At 52.4% G+C, this 12,648-nt stretch overlaps 1 protein-coding gene across 3 annotated transcripts; it reads right to left on the reverse strand.

Moving 5' to 3' along the window:
* Positions 1–3,018: 3,018 nt before the first annotated feature.
* Positions 3,019–7,140, reverse strand: Zp1 (zona pellucida glycoprotein 1). 3 transcript variants are annotated; one of them, XM_090348687.1, is made up of 8 exons: positions 6,953–7,140; positions 6,777–6,874; positions 5,134–5,261; positions 4,858–5,047; positions 4,617–4,758; positions 3,609–3,687; positions 3,379–3,483; positions 3,019–3,176 (listed from the first exon to the last, which is right to left on the reverse strand). In XM_090348687.1, exons 1-8 carry the CDS (start codon positions 7,085–7,087, stop codon positions 3,019–3,021), a joined length of 1,035 nt encoding a protein of 344 aa, XP_090204813.1. In that variant the 5' UTR covers positions 7,088–7,140. The 3 variants fall into 3 exon arrangements, with proteins under 3 accessions (XP_090204813.1, XP_090204816.1, XP_090204815.1); XM_090348690.1 differs by having other exon boundaries at positions 3,019–3,161; positions 3,376–3,483; XM_090348689.1 differs by having other exon boundaries at positions 3,019–3,151; positions 3,360–3,483.
* Positions 7,141–12,648: the final 5,508 nt, after the last annotated feature.

The following is a 12,648-nucleotide window of genomic DNA, read 5'->3' on the forward strand; positions in this document are numbered from 1 at the left end:
GTTAAAGTTATAAAAGTCACATACCAGCTAAGCACCAGTGGCTCATGCCTATAATTCTTAGTAATCAGGAGACTAAGATCTGAGGACTGAGGTCCAAAGCTGTGATCCTAAGCGGCCAGCCTGGGCATACAAATCTGTGAGGCTCTTATCTCCAATTAACCCGACAGAGCTGAATATGGAGCTGTGGCTCGAGTAGCCGAGTTCCTACTGAGCCAGCCTGAAGCCCTGAGTTCAAACCTCACTGACACCAACAAAACCAAACCCATGTACTTATATACACTTGAAAGTAAGAAATACTTGAATATCACAAAAGTAAACACTTCGTGATTATATGGGACAGAGGAAGATCTTTGCCATATTCAAAGATACAAGGGAAAATAAAATATGAGTGACAATTTTTAAACAGTTATCACACACACACAAACCAATGTTTGATCACTGGGATCTTTGAGCATGTTGAATGCTCTTTACAGACAAATGATTGAAATATAAAACATAAAGGGCAGTTCACCAGATACTAATGTCTGTAAAAGATGCAAGTGTTTGTGGCTTACACTTATAATCCTAGCTACTCAGTGGGCTGTGATCTGTCTAGAGAATCTCACTCTGAAGCCAGCTTGGGCAGAAAAAGCCCATTAGACCATCTTCAATTAACTAGCAAAAAAGCCAGGCTGGAGATGGGACTTAAGTGGGAATGCACCAGCCAATTAAGCAAGTTGAATGAGTTCGATTCAAATGCTAGTACTAGCAAAAAACAAAAAAATCTAATCAAAGAGATCCATTTTAAGACAAAGCCACTTGCCTTCTGCTCAGATAGGCAGAGGTCTAGTGTGGTTATTAGTCTGTGGGCAGCAGATACAGCACGTCTCAATGCCCAGCAAGCATAAGGGATGTGGTTTTTCACCCAGCATATCCTCCTGTGAATTTATTCTAAGAAAATGGTATACGATAGAATTAGCTTAAAAATTGCACTTTATAACACTTGCCTTCCTTTTATTTATTTTTTGCCAGTCCTGGGCTTGAGCTCAGGGCCTGAGCACTGTCCTTGGACTTTCTCAAGGCTAGAGCTCTACCACTTGAGCCTCAGCACCACTTCCGGCTTTTATCTATGTATGTGGTACCGAGGAATCGAACCCGGGTCTTCATGCATGCTAGGCAAGCACTTTAACCACTAGGCCAAACTCCCGGCCCTTGCCTTCCTTTTAAAAAGCATCAAATACTTTCAAGAATTAGGGACTGTATTCAGATAGAAAACAATGCAGATACTCTTGTCATGTTGACTCCAACTGGTATCTATGGAATAATGCATCCTGTGCCTGCAGAGTACAGGGGTCTCCCCTAGGTCCACTCAGGGGACGAGCACTGAAATGGAAACTCAGCCCCCAAGAGCAAGTCAGCCCCGCTAGATAGCCTCTCTTATTCCACCCCAGTCCTGTACACTGTCCCCTGTTCCCCTGGGCAAGCAGAAAACTGGCCAGGAGTAGCCATGGATAGAAGGTGGGCCCAGAGGAGGGAGTCACTTAACCCCACAGCAGGTATCTGGGGTAATGAAAACTTCCAGGTGGCTCTGTCCGGATAAAGGGGGCGAAACTGAGTATCAGGTTTTCCTCTTGGGGCTGCAGACCCATCCTGGACTGGCCATGGTGACATGTCTTAGCAGCAAGCATATAGTAATTGTGATGACTGAAGGAGTGACTAGGCTTTGCTAGTCATGGGGCTTGAACCAGGATCTGGGAGCTATCCCCAAGCTCAGGTTCTCCCCCTGGACACTCTGCCTTCTCACCTAGAAGACCACACTGCAGGTGCCCTGAGGATGCCCCTTCAATACTCTGTCTTAGGGAAGTTGAGAAGCCGCCTTGCCTGGCTTGCCTTCTGGTCAGGTTCCAGTTTCTCAGCTGCTAGTCTGTGCCCTGGGCTGGCTCCTCTGCCTAGAATGCAGTCTTATGTGCTCAGAGTTCAAGAGTCCCACCTCCAGCCCTGCCAGGCAGCCGACACCACCGACACCACTGAGGCCCAGGGCACACATACGAGCTGCACGAAGACAGAAGGGTGAGAATGCCTCTTGAAGTGATCCCATCACAGGACCAAAAGTTTTCCACACACCCAAGTGGGTCCCTTGTTCTATGGGGCCTCTAGATGCATAATTTTTTTTTTGCCAGTTGTGGGGCTTGAACTCAGGGCCTGAGCGCTGTCCTTAGACTTTCTCCTCAAGGCTAGAGCTCTACCACTTGAGCCACAATACCACTTCCAGCTTTTTGCTATGTATGTGGTACTGAGGAATCGGAACTCAGGTCTTCATGCATGCTAGGCAAGCACTCTACCACTATGCCAAACTCTGGGCCCTTGATGCACTCTTTTAGAAGGCTGATTTGAAGGTCACAGTGCACACACATGTGTTCTAAACTTCCTACTATACCAGGCAGGAGGAATTTCTCAGCTCCATCATGTGTTATGACATTTTGGAGTGCAATGACATGGGGTACATGGCTATTTGTAATGGAGTTCATAATTCTTTAAAGAGCAGAGCTAGATCGAAGGAATAAGTTTCTCAAATTGTGGGAGTGGAGGTATGACTCAAGTGGTAGAACACCAACCATGAAAAAAGTCAAGTGAGTGCAAGGTCCCCAAGTTCAAGCAAAAGCTAGACACTGATGGCTCATAGTTCCTTAAAAAAGATTATCTCCAACTTACCAGCCAAAAGCTAGAACTGGAGGTGTGATGCAAGTGGTTGAGCAGGCAGCCTTGAGCAAGTGAGAATTGCTTGAGCAAGCACCACGATTACCCAGGAGTCCCTGAATTCAAGCCCCAGTATCTGCGCAAGAACTGGAGAACTGCGCAAGGCTAGATCTCTACTACTTAAGCCACAGCACCACTTCTGGCTTTTCTCTATTATGTGGTACTGAGAACCCTAGTCTCCACCACTAAGCCAAACTCCCAGCCAGCCCTAACAATTGAGTTCTAGGATTTACAGTCAACATCTGCATCAGCGTGTTTGAAACAATGGTTTATTGAGCCCATTCACCTTCTGGTGCCTTCCCAGTGCTTCTTGGCCCAGGCCTGGTTTAACCCCACAAAGACACCAACCCCTAGGACCAGGGCCCCAGTGAGCAGCAAGATGAGTCCCCACAGGAGAGGCCTGGTGTTCCAGGTCCTGCTGGAGCCTGCAGATCGGAGGGGAAAGTGTTTAGGCTAGGCACAGCTTGTCCATGCTCCATACCCACCTTCTCGTCACCCCCTGCTAGAAGCTGCTTTCCTGCACATTTGAGGCTATCTGCTTAGTTCCCATGGACAGCAGTTATGCCTGAGCTTCCCTGATTGGTCAGCCCTCTAGAAGGGTCAGCCCTCTAGAAGGGACCCACCCACAAGCCCTAGTACCTGATGGTTGCAGCCCAAGAGAGCCCTCGAAGCCCACAGCTCCTGGAGAGCTTGCGATGTTCAGTACCTTGGTGGTGCTATTATGGTGACTTGGAGATCGCCGCCGGCCTGGGGAGGGACAGGGGGGAGGGGAGGAAGGGTGATAGAAGGGGAAGGGGGGAAAAAGCGTGAACATCAACTGCCCATGGTCTAACAGCCAGGCCCAGGTCTGTACCATCCTGTCCCAGACTCACGCATAGTCTCCGGACACACTGTCACACATGTCTCCAGCCTAGAGGGGTGGCAGGCGGAGGCACTGCAGAAGAGGTATACCTGGCAGGAGGGAGATGTGAAGGAGGCTGGCCTGGTGCCACTGGGCAGAGGCTCTGAGGGCTAAGACCAGGCAGGCATAAACCTGGATATGCTCACTGAAATGGTGGCTTTTGCCCCTTGCTGGTACAGAGCTGGTATTGCTCCCAAATTTAGGACTGAGAAACCAGCAGATCCCACCCAAGGGTGCCCTTGTGCCAACAGGCCAGCGCTTCAACTCAGGAGCCATACACAGTGCCTCCAAGAGGGAATAATCTACATTTAAAGAAATTATGCTAGCTCTAGGGCCGAACTCATGGTTTTATACCCTTGGCTGCTTGGTTTTCTTGCTTAAGGCTGCTGTTCTACTTGAGCCACATCTCTACTTCAGTCTTTCTCTGTGTGCGTGCGTGTGCATGCGTTAATTGGAAATAAGGCTCACTTAAAACTTGGGAGTCTCAGATCTCAAGCCTCCCGAGTGGCTAGGATTATGGAGTATAGACATGAGCTACCAGGCCTGGCTAGACCACATCAGATGGAGTCATAGGACAGTGATTTTAAATTAGATCTGTGTGCACGACTGACACTGTGCCATCAACCAGGATTCTCTAGTCCTCGTGTGTTGTTGCCTTTAGAACCATTTGTTTATACAGACAAAACTAAGCACACCAAGTTTATCCAGTTTTACCTTCTGGGAAGCTGCTAGGGATAGAAAAACTCAAAGCAGAAACTAAAGAAGCACACATGATCATTTCTAGACTCGGAAGAGAGGCTGCCCTTGAGCTCCACTACAGATGCCACCATGGATGCTGAGATTTAGGTTTGATTGTAATCACTGTCAGCATTTCCTGTCCTCTGACACTGTCTCCTAACAGCCAGTCCCCATCCTGGGCCCTTTGGCGTTTGTCCCTAGAGTGCTCATGGGGTTTGGTGACCAGCTCATCCCTCCTTACCTCTCCCCTGAGGGCTTGCTCAGAGCTGGCATTCAGAAGGGTGAAAGTGGCTACAGTGAAGCGTTGGTAGTGAGACCAGAAGGGCTCTGTCTTGTCCAAGGGCACCATTTGGGTTCTGTAGTTGTCACCCTTGAAGGGACACCTGTAAAGGAGAGTTGGGTCGTCCCATTGTGCAGAGGCAGGCAGGGTGGGTAGGACCGGGGCCCACCAGGGGCCAGCTCCAGCACTTGATGCCACTCACCCGTCAGTCAGGATGGGCCACTGGGGATGGTCGAAGGGGTTGGAGCTGGGTGTGGCCCAGCACTGGTGCAGCCGCAGGACCAGGTTGGGGTCTGTCCTCTCCAGGAGCCGAATTTCCACGTGGACGGGCTCCTGAAGCAGCCTCACGAGTGGGTAGTCCTGCTCACTGTAGTAGGAGCTGAAAGTCTGGTCTGCAAGGAGAAGGGCCTTGAGTCGGGGGCAGGCAAAGCGTCGGGGAAGCAGAGGCAGGCAGAGCAGAGCAGCAGGATCGCCGTACCCTTGGCAATGCGCAGCTGCAGGCGCAGGGCACCAGACTGCGTCATTGGGGCAGGCGACGGGGGTGGGAAGATGGCCGCTTGGATGGGCAGGAAGTCACCAGCGTTGAAGATACAGCGGACGTTAAGCCTGAAGTCCAAGAGCAAGGGGGTGGAGTGAGAGAACTGCAGCTCCACCAGCCATCCAACACCCAACGGGAATTCCAGCAGGGCGGGGGACTGGCTCTGCACAAGGCCCAGGGTGAGGGGGCCTCTGCCCACCTCATCAGGCTGGGATTCTGCTCATGCCAGGCCTTTGTCTAGGGGCAGGGGTGCCACAGGATCAAGGCAGCAGGGCTGTGGGGGACTGGGGAAAGCTAGCACCTCACTTCTCTGCCTTTGTTTTGCCCTATGAGACCTTTGCAACCTGGCTGTTGAGCCAGTACAGATCAATTTCCATCTTATTCTTTATAGGTTGTGAGAAGGAAAGTCATTTAACCAAAGCCTCTAGTTTTCCTCCCTTGGAGAGCTGTGGAGGGGAATTATGGGAGACCACAAGCTAATTCACTGTTGCACAGGCTCTAGCAACTCCCTCCTCAGCCAGGGACCCAACCCATGGACCCAGAACCCAGCTCCCAGGAGAAGGCCTGGTACCACCAAGCTGGGTATCTGAAGTTGTACCCAGTTCTGAGGTCCTCTTGCCTTTTGCTACCCCAGCATCTGTGGAGTCTTGCTGAATTCCCCAGTTGCCCTCATCTCAAACTCTGGGAATCCCAGGCTGGGGGTCTGAATTTTGGCTGTTCATGCTGGCTTTAGATCAAGGATCTAAAGCCTGACAGACTTGTGCCCCGTTTCATGGGCTGTAAACACTCTGCAATTCAAAGCAAAATACACTTGGCCCCCAACACCACTCCTACCCTGGACCCTCATGCAGCACCAAGTAGAGACCTCGCACACCCCAAAGCTAATAGAGCCAATTCCGAGTCAGGCAACAGGGCAAAGGTGCCTAGCACCGGGCACTGGTCCAAAAGTTCAAAGCCAGCTAGCTGCTGGTGGCTCATGTCATTGTAGCTACTCAGGAGGCTGAGATCCGAGGATCACAGTTCAAAGCCTGACAGTCCACTAACCACGAGAAAACCACAAGTGGTAGAGTGCCAGCCTTGAGCAGAAGAGCTCAGACAGCACCTAGCTCAAGTTTAAGCTCCATGACTGATCAAAAACTGTTGAAAGCTGGGTCCCCTTCCTTGTGGGGTCCCTCTTGATCTCCTGAGCAGCTGGATGGTCATGTCATTTGACCAGCTTCTTTACAACAGCTGCAAAGGGCACTGGCCCAAGGAGCCTTCCGCATCTCAACCTGAGCAGCACATGGCGATGGCTCCCGATGCGCCCAGCTATCTCAGCCTGGCTCTCGGAGGGATAAAAGCTCTTAGGAGCTGCTTTTCACCTGTCTGGGCCCCACACACCAGGCATGCGCAGAACAACCCACAAACAGCCGCATAGTCCTGGAGATGGCCTTGCTTGCAAGGAGGCTGACAGGTTAAGTAGTTCACTTAAAGCCAGGCAAAACCAGAGTCTGGATTCATCCCCACTGGCTCTGAAGCTTGGCCTCTGTTCTCCTGTGCCCGGCCGGCCTCCAGCCAAGCCTGAGAAGGGCTCTCCCACTCACCGGAAGGTGCTGTCACGAGTGATGGAAGCATGCTGCCCCTTTACGACATGAATGTCAGCCACTAGCTGGTTCTCATAGATGAGCTGGTTGCCAACCACCTAGGGGAGGAGAGAGCCATGAGGCCTTCCCAGGGGACTTCCCAGCAAGGCCAATCCCCCACTATGTCCTGCTCCTACCTGGACCGTAGTGCCACACTGGGTGAGAGGGACTTGGAAGACAAGGAAAGCGCTAGTCTTCTGGATGGGGTGGCACTGGTTGGGGGCATAGGCCAGGTGAATGTTGGCCAGCGTGATCTTGTGTGCCAAGGCCATTTCTTGGGACAGGACCAGGATGAAGTAGCCATTTCTGAAACACTGGATAGTAGCTAGGACAAACAAAGAGCCAAGAGGCAGATCAGAGCTTTGGGACTCCTTGTCCATTCAGCATGGAGACAAAACTGGGCTGAGAGACAATACTAACATCATGGCTTAGGGGATTGGGAGACTTGGACACATTCCTGTCAACCCCCCCCACCCCCCCCTGCCCCACTTAGAGCAAATGGTTGGCCTGGCAAATCCCCTTAGGGCAGATTTCCCTTCCATGGAACCAAGTGATGTAGCCAGGCACTGGTGGTTCACACCTGAAATCCTAGCTACTTGGGAGGCTGAGATCTGGGTCTGAATTGAGTCCAGGAAGAGAAAAAGTATTTGAGACTCTTATCTCCAATTAGCCCTGGGGGTGGGGGAGGAAGCCAGAAGTGGAGATGTGGCCTTGGCAAGAAAAAAAGCCAAGTCAGCACATGAGGCCTTGAATGTCAGGCAGGTATTGGATACACGAGTGTACGTTTGTCCTCCAAACCCAGCAATGGTTCAGATCTAGAAGATGCGTGTCAAGGTAGCTCTGCAGCAGATTTCTGAGGACTAAGTGTTAGAAGGCTAGAACTTGGCGGGAGGGGGACTTGGGGTGTCTGAGCCACTCTGAGGAACTTCTGAACTAGACCGGAGGCAGCTCAGCCAGGTGCAGGAAGCACCTGTTGTCATATCCGGATCTGAGGGACCAGGTCTGTACTCGACGTGGGATGGTGTACCTGTGTTGCCATAGTAACAGGGCACCTCGCCGGTGTCGTTGTAGCAGCAGCCTGCCTGCCAGCATGCTTCTTTGGAACTATTTGCCATACAAGGGATGTGCCCAGAGGTCACGTGGCACCGCTCGCGGGGAAGATGCATACCTACAACAGGTGACAGTGCAGTGAACAGATGGCTTTCTAGAGCCCAGACCAAAGCTCTGGACAGAAAGAAGTCTTACCTGGGTAAGGTGGCTGGGTTGTTCCCGGGTCCCCTAGTGTGGATTGAGACACAGAGGGGCGGGCAGATCCTAGTTGGGGAGAGGGAGAGGAGGGAGAGGAGGGAGAGGAGGGAGAGGAGGGAGAGGAGGGAGAGGAGGGAGAGGAGGGAGAGGAGGGAGAGGAGGGAGAGGAGGGAGAGGAGGGAGAGGAGGGAGAGGAGGGAGAGGAGGGAGAGGAGGGAGAGGAGGGAGAGGAGGGAGAGGAGGGAGAGGAGGGAGAGGAGGGAGAGGAGGGAGAGGGAAAGGGAGGAGAGGAGGGAGTGGGAGGAGAGGAGGGAGAGGAGGGAGAGGAGGGAGAGGAGGGAGAGGAGGGAGAGGAGGGAGAGGAGGGAGAGGAGGGAGAGGAGGGAGAGGAGGGAGAGGAGGGAGAGGAGGGAGAGGAGGGAGAGGAGGGAGAGGAAGGAGAGGAAGGAGAGGAAGGAGAGGAAGGAGAGGAAGGAGAGGAAGGAGAGGAAGGAGAGGAAGGCCTGGAGCTGTGCTCTGGGAATGATGTGCTGGGAAGGAAGTGGTGCGTGCTGGGATGCTGGGGACCAATCTGAGGAGCAGGAGGCGCTGACACCAGAGGTGGCGTCAGGGCGGAGTCCAGGGTCCAGGTGAGCTCCGGTTTGGGACAGATCAGAGTGACCACCCGCTCTCCATCCAGGCGGCCGTCAGGCAGCACCGCCTGTATGACGATCCTCAGGTGGGAACGGCCATCCTGTAGTGCAAGAGCCACAGCAGCAGCTGCTCAGCTCACCTGGCCCCCAGGTCGATGAGCTCCAGAATTAGGCAGGGAGCTGGGCTTTGTGGCTGGGCCCAGTCTTCATCTCTGTCACCCACCAGCCAGTTTGGGATTCCTTGCCCCCACTCACCCCAGCACTGGGCCTGCCTACCTTCTGCAGCACATGGCAGCCTTTGTAATCAGCTGAAAGGACTGCGGGCTCCAGGGGCTCTGAGATGACCCAGTGGTAGCAGATGGAGCAGTTATTCACCTCAAACGGGTTTCCAAATTCATCTGGGGAGGAGGGAGGGAGGGATGTGAGGTACAGAGGCTCAGCTCAACTCAGGAGTCAGAAGACCCTGTTCCAGCCTTAGCTTTGCTGCTAGCTTGCATCGAGGCCCTGGGGGAACCTCTCTGCTGATGTTTCCAGCCCTGTAAGGGGATGGGTTGCTGGTCAAGATTTCTGACTGGGAGAGTACAGCCGGGGGATAGGCTTTTGTTGGTGGTTTGGTACTGGAGCTTGAGCTGAGAGCCCTTATCGCTTAGCTTTCTCAAGTTGGGCTCCACCAGTTGAGCCACAACTCTACTTCTAGCTGTTTGGTATTTTATTGGAGGTGAGAATCGCAGACTTTCTTGCCCAGGTGGGCTTCACATTGCAGACCTCAGATCCCAGCTCCCGAGCAGCTAGAATGACAGGCATGAGCGACCAGCACCCAGCTAGCAGGTTGGTTCTAAGCTGGGGTGAACCCACGGAGTTCCAGGCACGTGAGGCTCAGCTCATCAATGGCTTCTTTGAGCTTAGATCCTGTGCAGCTAAGACCAGATGCTTGAGTTTCCTCAGGTGCTGTGGTGAAGACTGCAGATTCCAGGTCCGCGTTTTTCCTTGTGCAAGAACTGAGCTTGCTAGCCACAATTAGTGGCTGCTGCAGTCACTTGAGGACACCTGCCTGCTTCTCATCCATGGAACCCTTCGGGGTGCCTTCCTCTTTAGGCCCCATAGCTGACTGAAATTGGCCTTCCTAGCTTGTAGCCAGGCTCAAACACACAGCTTCTAATCTGAATCTCAGCCTTGCCTAAGCAGGTGTGGTTAGAAATGACTCCGACATTTCCTCATCAGCACAAACCTCTCTACCTGGCCAGGTGATTCCTGTGCATGGAAATGTGGTTCCTCTCTACTCTCTAAGAGGCAGCTTCAAAAAAGTGCCTTTGCTGGACCCTATGAATTATTTTAAAAGTCCCCCAACTTTATATCTGAACCATTCTCTGCCGCAGTCTCCATGCAGGAGAAAAAAGATTCACAGGTAACTTTTTTTTTTGCCAGTCTTGGGCTTGAGCTCAGGGCCTGAGCACTGTCCTTGGACTTTCTCAAGGCTAGAGCTCTACCACTTGAGCCTCAGCATCACTTCTGGCTTTTTTCTATGTATGTGGTACTGAGGAATCGAACCCGGGTCTTCATGCATGCAAGGCAGGCACTCTACCACCAGGCCAAACTCCCAGCCTCAGGTAACTATCTTATATGGAAGGCAAACTGCCCCTCAAACAGGCAGTGCTTTCTTCTTGGCATCTTAAAGCAAACCACCAAAACTTCAGGAGGCCACCTGTGTCTTGTTGTGTTCCAGTAGTACAGCATGATGGCAGTCTCCCTGGATCTCCTCCGAGGATGAAGACTGGTCGTCAGGCTGGCCATCCCTGTGATCTGCTTCCTCTCTCACTCCCTGCCCCCAGCCCTCCCCATGGAACCGGAAGCCAGTGTCTGCCCTGGTGAAGAGGGATGAAGGAGAATGGAAGCTCTGTCTTCCACGATGGCCATAGACTCAGGCTCCTTTCTCCGCCCTTCTTTCTGTCTTTTCATTTGGCATATGGGGGCAAGTGGGGGGACCTAACTGGGACTCCTAGATTTTGTATCTAGTTCCAGTGCCAGATTGGCCACCCGGCCTCTCCTGTGAGCCAACCATGGAGGCTTCAGCCCCTCCCCACCCCGGGCTTTGTGCACCACTCACCCAGCACCTTGAAGCGGATGGTGTGGCCGGGCCTCGGGAATACTACCAGCTGCATCCCCCGGACCCCGCAGTCATAGCTGTGCTGGAGGTCTGACAAGCTGCTCTCCAGATAATACCTCTGACCCAAAGTGGCTACCGCCAAGAGCAGCAGGGTCGCAGACTGACCCCACGCCATCACGAACACACACACAACCACAGTCGGCCTAACTGCCTCCCTCCCAGGCCTTATATGGGAAAGAAGCAAATGGCGCCCTTTAAGGGCAAAGGGGGCTCAGCTGGGGGGCACGTAGCCGGTGGGGAGGCCCCACCTGGTCTCCAGGGGCTGTGGTAAAACTCCTGCCTCAGTGGCAGGGGAAGGAGTGTTTCCAGCCTGGGCCCAGAGGGCTGCTAAGAGAGCTGCCCCTGACCCCTCGCCTGGGAAGAGGAGGGAACTTTCTAGCACAGCTGAAGCTACAAGATGGGCTTTACAACAGGATTCAGGGCTGGGAGGCTGCCTGAAGTTCTCAGGTTCACGGCCAAGTTCCCTGTCAAGGACCTTGTCCACCCGTCATGTCCAGTCAGTGCTCCCGGGCCTCCTGCTTGCCCTTGAGCAGTTTGTTCGCACTCCTGGGGCAAGTCCGTGAGGAGAGGCAGAGGGGGTCGGGCCTCATTGGCAGGCTGGCAGCAGAGCCAACAACGGTGAGGAAGCATCTGGCCAGCCCCTGACAGGGCCCTCTTAGATTATTGCAGGTGAATGTCTTCAGTCTGCAAAATCTCCTCAGATCTTCCCAAATCTGAGCTTTTCTGAGCTCCAGCGTGTTGGCACAGTGGAAAATTCTCCACTTGTCCCCCACCCCCAAGGTCACAGTTAAGACACACTAGATAAGAGTGTGAATAGCTGTAACTCCAGCTATTCAGCAGCTTGAGATCTGAGGATTGTGGCTCATAGCCAGCTCGGGCAGGAAAAATCTGAGAGTCTGATCTCCAATTAAACGTCAAAAAGCCAGAAGTGGAGCGCTAACGTTGTGCACACACACACAAAAAAACAGCACCCAGCCCTGAGTTTAAGCCCCAATACGGACACACACACACACACACTGGAAAATTCTAGAACATTATCTTCAGGCAGCTGGGCATGATGACACAGGCCTGTTGTATCACCCTCGGGAGGCTGAGAAGATTAAGTTGGCCTTCATAATGAGGTGCCATCTTAAAAACAAATACAAACAAGCAAAGAAAAGCTGTCTCTGGGCTCTATGTGCATAAAATAGCCAGGAAATGTAAATGAATTTCCTGACCAGTCCCGGGTCCCTTTCTCAAGTGATCTCATGAATATGCAAAGATTTTAAAATTCAAAACTACCCAACATCTGAAACACAATGCGATTGTGGAACAGAAAGGCCAGCAGGCAGAGCTAAGGAAATACACGGCTGACCACAGTGCAGTACTTGGCTTCATCGATAGATCGAAATAAACGTACAATGATAGGAAAACCTCTTTGGGGCTATGAGAGCTCTTTTTTTGTTTTCTCAACTTTCCTGCTAATCTAGAACATTATCTAAGAGATAATGTCTATTAACTACACCACAAGATGGCCCAATGTTTATTGCAAGCAGAGCTCAACTCACAGATTCAGCCTGTGTCATTTGTCAACCCACCCCTGCCTTCTCTGGGACACCTCCCCCCTCCACCTTTAAGACACACAATTCATGTACGTGATGCACTCAGAGCCCCTAATAGGGTTGGAGCTTGACAAAGGCTGGCATCCAGGGTCATATTAGCAGTGGTGGGAAAGTACAAGGGAAAGGCTGGCTCCCATCCAGCCCTGTGCTCCCCATCTTGCACTACTTTGGGTTTCTCCTCTGAACAC

The sequence above is a fragment of the Megascapheus bottae genome, chromosome 16 (assembly GCF_031878675.1).
Source record: "Megascapheus bottae isolate mThoBot1 chromosome 16, mThoBot2.hap1, whole genome shotgun sequence".
Classification (NCBI taxonomy): domain Eukaryota; kingdom Metazoa; phylum Chordata; class Mammalia; order Rodentia; family Geomyidae; genus Megascapheus; species Megascapheus bottae.